Raw genomic sequence first — 12,140 nt, forward strand, 5'->3', positions numbered from 1 at the left:
TACGCCCCTTCGCCGAGGGAAGTCTCGCGGTATTTCGGCCGAAGGGACCCAAAGACGCGTAGAGAGTGGCGGAGGACAGCGAGGGTGGCGGGCACCGGAGCCGGGAAGGGACAGGTCAGGCGGCAGCGGGGAGAGCGCGTGCTGCCTGCGCCACTTGGGCTCAGACAGGGCCGGCTTCCCGAGGCCTAGGGGAAGTGTGTGGAGGGCGCGGCCCTGCTAGCCGGTGAGTCGGCCCCGGGTCGCGGCCGGTGAGTGGACCCCGAGCTTCACCTGGGCCGGCGCGGGCAGTGACAGGTGCGCGGAGGAGCGCCGCGCCGCGCTCCGCCCGCTCGCCGGCCCGCCCCCTCCAGGCCTGGCCCGCCGGGCTCTGGATGAGGCGTGGGCCCCAGCTGAGCGGCTCCGGCTCCTGGCGCCTGTCTCCGCCGCCGAGGAGCGGCCGCCGCCCCTAAGGGCAGGAGGGAGGGAAGCGGCCGCCGACCCTAGGCATGAGCTGGACGCGGTGTCCGTTGCAGGATTAAGGAGCCGACATGAACCTGCACCAGGTGCTGACTGGGGCTGTGAACCCTGGCGACCACTGCTTCTCCGTGGGCAGCATCGGCGACCAGCGCTTCACGGTGAGTGGGGGAGGCTCCCGCGTCGCCCGTGGCCCGTCCGCGCCCCGGAGCCGGCGAGGCTCGGCCCAGAGTGACGGGCTGAGGCCGGGAGCGCCTCGGCGCCCCCGCGGGAGTCCCCGCCGCTCAGGGCCGACAGCCCGGCCTTGGAGAACGAAGGGGGCAGAGACATTTCGGTCGTTGAGGTACTGTATAGAGCCTGGACTTAGAAGTTAGAATGTTTTGTGGGATTTTTAAAGTTTTTAGTGTGATTTCCTTGGGCTCGGTTGGTTTGCCAAAGTTGTTTCTCTAATAATCTTTGTTGAGTAACGAGTTAGGGGCTTTTTATTTCCTCTCCATAGGTCCGAATTGTCAAATTTAGAAATAGTTGGGATTGGTTTCACTTTTTCTAAGTTAAGGTCAAGTATCTCTACGTACTTAAAAAGAGTGGGTTCTTAAAATAGTTACTAATTGTTTGCTCTCAACTAAAACTGAGTACAGATATAATGAAAACAGTGCTTTTTATTTATTTTTTTTCCGAATTCTTTGAGGTATAACTTTGGAAAGAAAATTGTTTTCATTAAAAAATATTTATTGAGTATTTTTCAGTAACCTTGTAATTCCAGGTTAAGGTTTATTGAAAGTGACTTTATTTTCATTGGTCTTCCCCTGGTATTGGAAGGAAAAGGGCCTCAAACTTCTGGCTACTTACCAGTATAGCAGCGTTTTCTGCCGTAGCTATAGTTTCTATAATAATTTCAAACTGTAAGTCAGTATTGCACATGATATCCTTTTTCTGAACACATTTGTAATGCTGATAATTTTTACCACAACTTATGTAGATATCTCTTTAGTTGTGATTAACAGTAAAACTTAACTTTGTATGTGAAACGAACAGCTTAACAGATGCCTCAGGTTTAGGAGTCTTAAATTTCTAATTTTATTCTGTGCTTTTAACTTTTTTGTAGCCTTTGTCAGTCAATAAATAATACTCAACAGTTAACATGGTGTAGACATTTAATGCCTGAACAATACTTTTAGAGTTGTGCCAGTAAGCACTTTGCTTTCAAATAGAGGCTGTACCTCCCCTGTAGAGTGACTCAGTGTACACCTTAGTTTGCACTTGACACTAGTACTTCTTTAAATTCTACATGTTTGGCGAACCTGAATATTGAGGAGAAGAGTGATCTCTGAGGATCTCAGTGAGCAGCTATAGTAAATGAGGGAAATAAGCAGCGGCCTTAGGTTTTCCTAGTGGGAGATTACAGAACAGTGAAGTTGCATTCTCTGCCATCTCCTAAACTTATATGCGTGCCTTCTCCAATTTTAATTCTAAGATTTTTTTCTAGGAAGTATTCAGAAACTATGTAAGCAGTGGTATGAACTTCAAATCATGTACAATATGATGGTCTATTTATACACCTGGATGCCTCTATGAAACCTTGACATATTCTTCCATGTTAACTTTTAAGGAGAGGTCAGTTAATGTGCCACGGATTATATGGTCATCCTACACCATCGTGTAGCCTGTTCTCAGGTTCTGTTGAACTACCTGTGAGGCTGAGGCAGGAGGCTTGCTTGAGCCCAGGAGTTTGAGGTTGCTGTGAGCTAGGCTAAGCTACAGCACTCTAGCCTGGGCAAGAGAGTGAGACTCTATCTTAAAAAAAAAAAAATTGCCTTTTTTTCTTCTCTGTTAAAAAGAAGAATCTATTGTTTACTTCTTGGGGTTTTTGTTTTTTTTTTTAACCTATTTTGATTTTGACTTTTCTTTGGTAGGAAGATACTAAAGATTAATGGTAGATGGTATGTAAGGACTAAAAAGTCCCTCTCTAATTTGTTTTTCTTGAGATAGGGACGTGAGAACTTCCTCTCCCAGTCCCCCTTGATAAATTCTTTTATCCTTTCTGGTACTTTATGCCTTCTCTTAGGACAGTCCTGTGTTTATAATTCCTCCCTTTGCATGTTTGCAGATAACTTACTTGTTCTTGCTTTGAAAGATTATAAGATAGGAGATCCTGTTTTCTGAGTAAGGTCTGACAGGTTTTAAATTGAACTGAAATTAAATGCCAGTTCTCATGTTTTCTAAATTGTAAAATACGCAATTACTAATACAGATTAATATATCTATGTGTTAGATACTTTTTTACTACTTAAACTGGCATCAAACTATTTTGACTTTGTTCTTAGTAAGAAAGCTTTTAGTAGGTAGCAGCCATGTGTCCCATACTCAAATGCACTTTATTTGCATTTTAGTTTTATCATTAACCAGTTCTGCCTTGTATATATGTCTTCCACAGCTTCATTGTGAGCATGCAGAACAGTGATTGAGAGAATGGTGACATCTAATAGTATGATCATGACCTGGATTGGATTTCCAGCATGGTCTGTTACAGTTATTTATCCATGGGCAATTTCTTTTATACTCTTAACTTCTTTTTTTCTCATCCGTAAAATGAGACTAAAATAGTATCTACTCATAGGGTTGTTAAAAGAAAAAGTGCTAAGCTCTAAGTTCATGACTTAGTACAGGTAAAAATAAAAATGTCCACTATTATAAAATTAAGGTTATATTCATACTAATGCCTGGCACTAGAAAGTGCTTGATAAATACTGGTTAAATTGATGAATAATGGATAAAGAAGCTTTATTATAATATAATTAATAATATATATTATATAATATAATATATAATAGCTGTGTTTTAAAGTAACTTTAAAAATTTAGATTTGCATTCAAAGAAAATACTTCTATTAAAGTTTCTTTTTCAAAATCAGTTGTTATGCATTTTATCATAACATAAAGTGAACAAGTGAAACTTCAGGTATTACCAAAAATTCTTTATTTTTTCCTTATTTACTAGAATGTTTCTCCTTTATTCCTTGTTAATTTCCTACTGATTTTAAAGTTAGTTAAAGTTTGTGAGAGATCTGGTCTTAATCTGTTGACAACTTTTGCTTTTAGAATAAAAAATATTATGTTTGTAAAAGACAAATAAGTTAAAAAGAGGCACCGTTAATTAGAATTTAGAGGTCGGGTGCAGTGTCTCACGCCTGTAATCCTAGCACTCTGGAAGGCCTAGGTGGGAGGATTGCTCAAGGTAAGGAGTTTGAAACCAGCCTGTGCAAGAGCCAGACCCTATCTCTTCTAAAAATAGAAAAAATTAATTGGCCAATTAAAAATATATAGAAAAAAATTAGCCAGGCATGGTGGCACATGCCTGTAGTCCCAGGTACTTGGGAGGCTGAGGCAGAAGTATCATTTGAGCCCAGGAGTTTGAGGTTGCTGTGAGCTATGCTATCGCAAAGGCACTCTAGCCCTGGCAACAGAGTGAGACCCTGTCTCAAAAAAAGAAAAAATTAAAATCTAGATTTCTAGTGTCTGTGTGCATACTAACGACATACTGTATGATAGGTGTTTTTTTTTCCTTTTCATTTTGTGATTTATTCCTACTTTGTGTTGAAACTGTTTTTTTTTTTTTTTTTTTCAACTTTTTAACTTATCTGTATTTGTTACAAGTTTGAAGTGGATTGTGACTCGGGCACTACATTTCTATTCACAAGCCTCACTTTTCAGAACGGTTTTACAACATATGTGGGTAGGGCTTATAATTTTGCTCCTCTAAACAATACTTCTTTGGAAAACAAGCCCTGTGTAGAGTTTTAAGTTGCTTTACTTTAAACATACTTATTTCTAGAGGACTAGTAGTACATGCAGGAAACAGTTTTGAATGAAATGGAAAGGGAGATAATTTCCAAGAGATAGTAAGATTGTGCTAATATTTAGGGCTTCCTGTCTCTGATTTGGAGTTTAAACGCCTTAGCTATGGGAAAAAAAGCAAATATGTTATAGTTCTAGGCTCCCTTTACCATTAAGCAGTTCATTGTTTCCAGGTAAGGAGACCCAAATTAGAAATCAAAAGACTGCAGCTATGTGGATGTTGGTAGAAAATCAGGCAGCATGAGCATTCTTCTTCCTCAACTGCCTGTGATACTATGCATCATTTAGTTCAGCTCTGTTTTTGTTCACTTTAAGAATACCTTGTTGTTGTTGTTGTTGTTTTGTTTTTTGAAGAAACAGGCGCTCATTGTGTTGCCCAGACTGGAGTGCAAGAGTGTGATTGTAGTTCACTGTAGCCTTGAACTCCTGGGCTGAATCAATCCTCCTGCCTCAGCCTTCCAAGTAGCTGGGACTATAGGCGCATGCCACCATACCTGGCTAATTTTTATTCTTTTTTGTAGAGACAAGGTTTCACTGTGTTGCCCAGGTTGGTCTTGAACTCCTGACCTCAAGTGAACCTACTGTGTCAGCCTCCCAAAGTGCTAGGATTATAGATGTGAGCTTGCCCCCTCAGCCAAGGATACTTTTATTGGTGACAGTGTGTGATTGATTGCTATATCGGGAGGATGGGAAGAAATTTTTTTTTTTTTGAAAGGGATCATGTGAGTCTTTGTGGGTACAGAGAGTACAGAAGAGGAAGTTGGCTACTATTCACATCTGGAGAAAGAGAAAGATGTTTGTGGTGCTTATAATGCTATTACAAGTATTAAATTGGACTTCTTTTAAAAAATATTAACTTGTTTTAAAATACAATGTTTTGTAATATTTAAGTACCGTTAAGATCATTGAAGTAATACTAGTTCTCTTTTTTTTTTTTTTTGAGACAGAATCTCACTGTGTTACTCAGGCTAGAGTGCCGTGGCATCAGCGTAGCTCACAGCGATCTCAAACTCCTGGGCTCAAGCAATTCGGCTGCCTCAGCCTCCCGAGTAGCTGGGACTACAGGCATGCACCACCATGCCCGGCTAATTTTTTCTATATATATATATATATATTTGCCAATTAATTTCTTTCTATTTTTAGTAGAGATAGGGTCTCGTAGGGTCTCGTTCTTGCTTAGGCTGGTCTCAAACTCCTGACTTTGAGCAATCCTCCCGCCTCGGCCTCCCAGAGTGCTAGGATTATAGGTGTGAGGCACCTCGCCTGGCCTATATTATGTTTTTATAAAAGAGAATAAGCATTATTTACAACATACCAAACCTAAGTCATTTAACTAGGACATATACCAAAAAAATATTTGGGTTATTTACCTGGTATGGTTGGTTAAAAACAAGAAAGTCAGTGAAAGAAAATCTAAATGTCTTTTTTTTTTTTTTTTTTTTTTTTTTGAGGCTCTGTTGCCTGGGCTAGAGTACAGTGGCATTATCATAGCTCACTGCAACCTAAACTCCTGGGCTCAAGTGATGTCCCTACCTCAGCCTCCCAAGTAGCTGGTACCATAGGTGTATGCCACCATGCCCTGCTAATTTTATTTTTTGTGGAGACAGAGACTCTCTATGTTGCTCGTGCTGGTCTCATGTGATCCTCTCACCTTAGCCTCCCAAAGTGCTAGGATTACAAGAGTGAGCCACCATGGCTGGCCTAGAAATCTAATTGTCTTACAGAAATCACAGGGTTGAGTTCTACTAAGGCATGGCTTTTCTTGGTGTGAATGGGTCTACCTATAAGCTCAGTTACACTAGCTGCTTATAAATACAGTTCAGTAAGTTTCCCCAAACCACCCTATCCTGATAAGATTATTTGTCCAGATGAAGAGGGCATTGAAGGAGCCATTTGTTTGTGGAGTATCATCTCAAAAGTTAGGATTGAAGCCTGCATATGGGGTATTGGGACAGCAATCAGAGAGCTGCCACCATATTTTATGGCCAGAGCTGCTCACCTCTCTAGTGCTCAACCAGATGATGAAGAGTTTCAGGAATTTGAAGAGATGCTGGAACATGCAGAGACTGCACAAATTCCAAATCCTCTATTTGATCTGGCTGGAATAACACGTGGACACTTTCTGGGACCTTTTTGGACCTTCTTTGGTGTCACCCTGATTGGAAAAGGAATAATTAAAATGCATATCCAGAAAATTTTTGTTATAGTAACCTTCAGCAAGCACATAATGGAGCAGATGGTAGCTTTTGTTGGTGCTATCCCCAGCATAAGTCCATCTCTGCAGAAGCCATTCCAGGAATACCTGGAGGCTCAGTGGCAAAAGCTTCACCACAAAAGTGAAATGGGGGCTGGACGCGGTGGCTCACACCTATAATCCTAGCATTCTGGGAGGCCGAGGCAGGCATATTGCTCGAGGTCAGGAGTTCAAAACCAGCCTGAGCAAGAGCAAGATCCCATCTCTACTATAAATAGAAAGAAATTAATTGGCCAACTAATATATATAGAAAAAATTAGCTGGGCATGATGGTGCATGCCTGTAGTCCCAGCTACTTTTGGGGCTGAGGCAGCCGGATTGCTTGAGCCCAGGAGTTTGAGGTTGCTTGTGAGCTAGGCTGACGCCACAGCACTCACTCTAGCCTGGGCAACAAAGCCATATTGTCTCAAATAAAAAAAAAAAAAAAAAAAAAAAGGCGAAATGGGCACACCCCAGAGAAAAAACTGGTTGTCCTGGATGTTTGACAGGTTGGTCGTTGTGATGGTGTGTTACTTCATCCTGTCTATCATTAACTCCATGGCACAAAGTTATGCCAAAGGAATCCAGCAGCAGTTGAACTCAGAGGAGAAAACTGAATATGCAGAGAGGTTTTTGTTTTGTTTTGTTTTGTTTTGAGATAGAGTCTTGCTCTGTCACGCAGGCTAGAGTGCCGTGGCATCAGCCTAGCTAACTGTAACCTCAAATTCCTGGATTCAAGCGGTCCTTCTGACTAAATCTCCCGAGTAGCTGGGATTACAGGCGAGTGCCACCACGTCTGGCTAATTTTTTCTATTTTAATAGCGACTGGGAGTCTCACTCTTGCTCAGGCTGGTGTCGAACTTGATTGCTCAAGCAGTCCTCTCACCTTGGCCTCCCAGAGTGCTAGGATTATAGGTGTGAGCCACTGCACCTGCCAAGAGAAAGTTTTTAACTACAGAAATTAGAATGGATGGGTTCTGCCTTAGGTTAGGATGACTCCAAACCAGGAAAATTCTCTTTTCCAATCTGTACCAATTTTTTTTTTTTTGAGACAGAGTCTCACTCTTTTTCCTGGGCTGGAGTGCTATGGCATCAGCCTAGCTCACAGCAACCTCAAACTCCTGGGTTCAAGCAATCCTCCTGCCTCAGCCTCCCGAGTAGCTAGGACTACAGGCACGCACCACCATGCCTGGCTAATTTTTTTCTATATATATTTTTAGTTGGCCAATTAATTTCTTTCTATTTTTAGTAGTGACGGGGGTCTTGCTCTTGCTCAGGCTGGTTTCGAACACCTGACCTTGAGCGATCCTCCCTTTTCGGCCTCCTAGAGTGCTAGGATTACAGACTTGAGCCACCACACCCAGCCCAACCTGTATCCATTTTAAAAACCTTTTTCTGGAAAGCAGTTTAGTCCATATTTTGCACTGACATAATTTGTGTGATACGGTAAGGTATTCACTGTCAATTGAATGCCCGTTGTATTTTATTAGGGTAGAATGTCATGTTCAGCAGCAAACGTAACAGAAACTGGCCTTTTTTTTTTTTTTTTTTTTTGAGACTGAGTCTCACTCTGTTGCTCCAGCTAGAGTGCCATAGTGTCAGCCTAGCTCACAGCAACCTCAAACTCCTGGACTCAAGCAATCCTCCTGCCTCAGTCTCCTGAGTAGCTGGGACTACAGGCATGCGCCACCATGCCCAGTTAATTTTTTCTATATATTTTTAGTTGAAAAATTAATTTCTTTGTGTTTTTATAGTAGAGACAGGGTCTCATTCTTGCTCAGGCTGGTTTCGAACTCCTGACCTTGAGCCATCCACCCGCCTCAGCCTCCAGAGTGCTAGGATTACAGGCGTGAGCCACCAAGCCTGGCTGAATCTGGCCTTTTATTTGTTACTTCTCAAAAGGCCCACATGGTAAAATTAGAGAATTCCTACCACACACAAAAAGTTCCTAAATATGTTAAATATGTCAGTCTTCTTAGGCATGTCACGAATGATTGCTTTGTTTTTCTAAGTCATCAAAATGTATATAAATTATCTAGATTGCCTAACAGTCTTGCATGTCTATCATGGTACAATTTAATTTGCTATCCTACCCAACCCTTCCTCTCCTAACCTTAAAAAAGACCATTTTATGATGCATTGCCTACTCTCTGGGGAAACTGATCTTTAAATTTTGAGATAGTATAAGGAAAATCTAGTTGGTATCACAAATGGGTGGACATCATTTTTTATTCTGTGTATTTAGAAGGAAGTCATGAAAAAACTTTATAAAGACATCTTTGATCATTTCCCCAAAAAAAGGAAAAGAAAGAAATCACAGATCACAGGGTTTTTAAATTTGAATATCAACTGCTACAGCCTTGGATATTTTTTGAACCTTAGAATATTTGAAAAGAAACTCTGACAAAATTTAAAGTTAAAAATCATGTTTTGCTAGCACTCTGGGAGGCTGAGGCGGGCGGATTGCTCAAGGTCAGGAGTTCAAAACCAGCCTGAGCGAGACCCCGTCTCTACTATAAAAATAGAAAGAAATTAATTGGCCAACTAATTTATATATACAAAAAAAATTAGCCGGGCATGGTGGCGCATGCCTGTAGTCCCAGCTACTCGGGAGGCTGAGGCAGGAGGATCGCTTGAGCCCAGGAGATTGAGGTTGCTGTGAGCTAGGCTGACGCCACGGCACTCACTCTAGCCTGGGCAACAAAGCGAGACTCTGTCTCAAAAAAAAAAAAAAAAAAATCATGTTTTGTTTATATGCTTTGTAACACACCTGTGTCTCCATTCTTCCTGTGCATCCTGTGTAGTCTCAAAGTTACTTAACATTGCAGGTGTGTGCCTAATAGAAAGTTTTTCATCTTTCAGTTTAATTTTCATCAATTAGTAGTAGATTGTTCTGATTACAGATCTTTTGACAGAAACAGCTGGTGTACCAATTGTATTATGTGTGCATCACTTGACAGTTTATTTGATAAGCCAGTGCTGTTCGTATTTTGATAACCTACTTTATAATCAGAATTTTTTTTTTTTTTTGGAGACATGTTCTGACTCTGTCATGCAGGCTGGAGTGCAGTGTGTATGATCAGAGCTCACCGCAGCCTCGAACTCCTAGGTTCAAGAAATCCTCTTGCTTCAGCCTCTCAAGTAGCTGGGATTACATATGTGCCCCACTACACCAGGCTAATTTTTAAAAAAATTTTTTTGTAGAGATGGGGTCTTGCTCTGTTGCCTAGACTGATCTTGAACTCCTGGCCTCAAGTGATCCCTCTGCCTGGGCCTCCCAAAAGTTCTGGGATTACAGGTGTGAGCTACTGTGCCTGGCCAATCAAGGGCACTTTGAGATAAATTTTGTGAGTAATTTATTTTAGAAAAATATGTAAAATTAGTTTTAGATTTTGACTTAGTAGTATTATGTATTATATTACATCTTAGGTGTTTTTAATTTTTATTTGTATTTATTTTATTTTTTTATTTTTTGAGACAGAGTCTCACTCTGTTTCTCGGGCTAGAGTGCCATGGCATCAGCCTAGCTCACAGCAACCTTAAACTCCTGGGCTCAAGCAATCCTTCTGCTTCAGCCTCACAAGTAGCTGGGACTATAGGCATGCACCACCATGCCCGGCTAAATTTTTCTATATATATTTTTAGTTGGCAAACTAATTTCTTTCTTTTTTTAGTAGAGACAGGGTCTCCCTCTTCCTCAGGCTGGTCTCAAACTCCTGACCTCGAGCACTCTTGCTGCCTCGGGCTCATAGGGTGCTAGGATTATAGGCGAGAGCCACCTCACCAGCCTACATCTTAGGTTTTTATTTAAAATATATAGATGGATTATTTTTATTTAGGAATTTAGTATTAGATAGATTATTTCAAAATTATCCACAGCCCACTTTATTTCATTTTATTTATTGAGAGTTTTTTTTTAAAGACAAAGTTTTGCTGTGTTACCCAGGCTGGCTTCAAACTCAAGAGTTCAAGCAATCCTCCTGCCGCACTCTCCTTAGTAGCTGAGATTACAGTCATGCACCATCATGCCTAACTACACAGCCTATTTTAAGTTAAAGGCTGTTTTCCCTGTTTTATTGGTGTACTTCTATGCTTATCACCCTATCGGGTGGTATAAACTCTAGAGGAGGCGTCCTCAAACTACGGCCCAATGGTCACGTGTTTTTGCCCATTTGTTTTTTTACTTCAAAATAAGATATGTGCAGTGTGCATAGGAATTTGTTCATATTTTTTTTAAAACTATAGTCCAGCCCTCCAACAATCTGAGGCACAGTGAACTGGCCCCCTGTTTAAAAAGTTTGAAGACCCCTGCTCTAGAGGTTGAATTAATTTTAATAATCTATTAGAAATATCTATAAGGGGTCAAGTGACTTTTAGATGATACCCAGTTAGTATTAACCATATACATCTATCCCTTTATTAGAAAAGACCTAATATAAATTTATAGACTCCAAAATACAAAAAGAAAAGAAAAAACAAAGAAAAACATGATACTATTTTCAGTTTTATTTTCACAAATTTTATAGAATTAAGGAAAACATGGAAGTTGGAGATTTAATATGTCTTTTTTTTTTTTTTTTTTGAGACAGAGTCTCACTCTCTTGCCCCGGCTAGAGTGCTGTGGCATTAGCCTAGCTCACAGCAACCTGAAACTCCTGGGCTCAAGTGATCATTCTGCCTCAGCCTCCTGAGTAGCTGGGATTACAGGCATGTGCCACCATGCCCAGCTAATTTTTTCTATATATTTTTAGTTGGCCAATTAATTTCTTCCTATTTTTAGTAGAGAACGGCATCTTGCTCCTGCTCATGCTGTTTTCGATCTTCTGACCTTGAGCAATCCTCCCTCCTGGGCCTCCCAGAGTGCTAGTAATATGCCTTTTTTTAAAAGAAAGATACCACTTATTGTGGACCTAGAATTTGAATTACTTTTCCAGCAGTTGACTCCTCTGTTCTTCTTAGCATAAATTTGTGTGAGATATTTGTATCTAGGAGTTCATATCATGTCTGTGTTGCAGATTGAAGATAGCTATATAGAAATTAGGCCTTGCATCTTGACCTCATTAGCAATTATTTAGTGTAGTTTATTAGACATTTTAATTTTATAATGTAGATAATTTGACATCAGTTCATTTAGTAATACTTTGTTGCCAATATTCTTTAACTCTCTTGACCCTTTGTCTTTACACTAGTCTGACCAAATCCCACACACTTGGTCAGTTCTGTGTTCTTTTTTGTTCTTGCATTACTGATTCTTGATCACTACTAGACAATGTATTATAAGTAAAATCATGTGGAAAATAAAGTCACATTTGCCAACTTCAGATCAGATCTCAAAGCTCCCCAGGAATCCTTCCACCCATCTGCTCATTATTCCTTTCTTTCATCTTCTGAAACCTCCCACCTCAAAATTCTCCAACTCATAAACTTGCCACCTGGAATCCATCAGATGATAACTCCCTGATTTTCAACTACAAGCTGAAAAATCCACTTATATCTGCATCCATTTTCTCCTTCTCTCATCCTGGTACAATAAAAGTAGGTGTCCCCCTATTTCTACAGGATTAATCCTTCTTTCTTTACTCTGGATCTTATCTCTTCAG

The 12,140-nt window shown here is 40.6% G+C and overlaps 2 protein-coding genes across 7 annotated transcripts in view; both read left to right on the forward strand.

Moving 5' to 3' along the window:
* Positions 1-12,140, forward strand: part of DMXL1 (Dmx like 1) — a 167,539-nt gene that overhangs the window by 213 nt on the left and 155,186 nt on the right. For 2 of the 6 annotated variants that reach the window (XM_076008301.1, XM_076008305.1), the window contains exons 1-2: positions 5-223; positions 513-614. In XM_076008301.1, coding sequence (XP_075864416.1) covers positions 528-614 — 87 coding nt within the window. In that variant the 5' untranslated portion in view covers positions 5-223; positions 513-527. Of the gene's footprint in view, positions 1-4; positions 615-12,140 lie in introns of those variants that run through there. The other 4 variants (XM_076008302.1, XM_012766105.3, XM_076008303.1 and 1 more) reach the window with 4 other exon arrangements.
* On the forward strand, positions 5,509-8,085 carry LOC105872242 (vacuole membrane protein 1-like). Its single transcript, XM_076008306.1, has 2 exons — positions 5,509-6,643; positions 6,998-8,085. Exons 1-2 carry the CDS (start codon positions 6,079-6,081, stop codon positions 7,195-7,197), a joined length of 765 nt encoding a protein of 254 aa, XP_075864421.1. The 5' UTR covers positions 5,509-6,078; the 3' UTR covers positions 7,198-8,085.

Source organism: Microcebus murinus, chromosome 11 (genome assembly GCF_040939455.1).
Source record: "Microcebus murinus isolate Inina chromosome 11, M.murinus_Inina_mat1.0, whole genome shotgun sequence".
In the NCBI taxonomy this organism is placed as follows: Eukaryota; Metazoa; Chordata; class Mammalia; order Primates; family Cheirogaleidae; genus Microcebus; species Microcebus murinus.

What these genes read in the sequence shown, in the direction of transcription:
- LOC105872242 (XM_076008306.1), top strand. Translation starts at nt 6,079, where the DNA reads ATGGGTCTACCTATAAGCTCAGTTACACTAGCTGCTTATAAATACAGT. An exon ending in GCAAAAGCTTCACCACAAAA is followed by an intron (nt 6,644 to 6,997) that starts GTGAAATGGGGG and finishes AAAAAAAAAAAG; the next exon opens with GCGAAATGGGCACACCCCAG.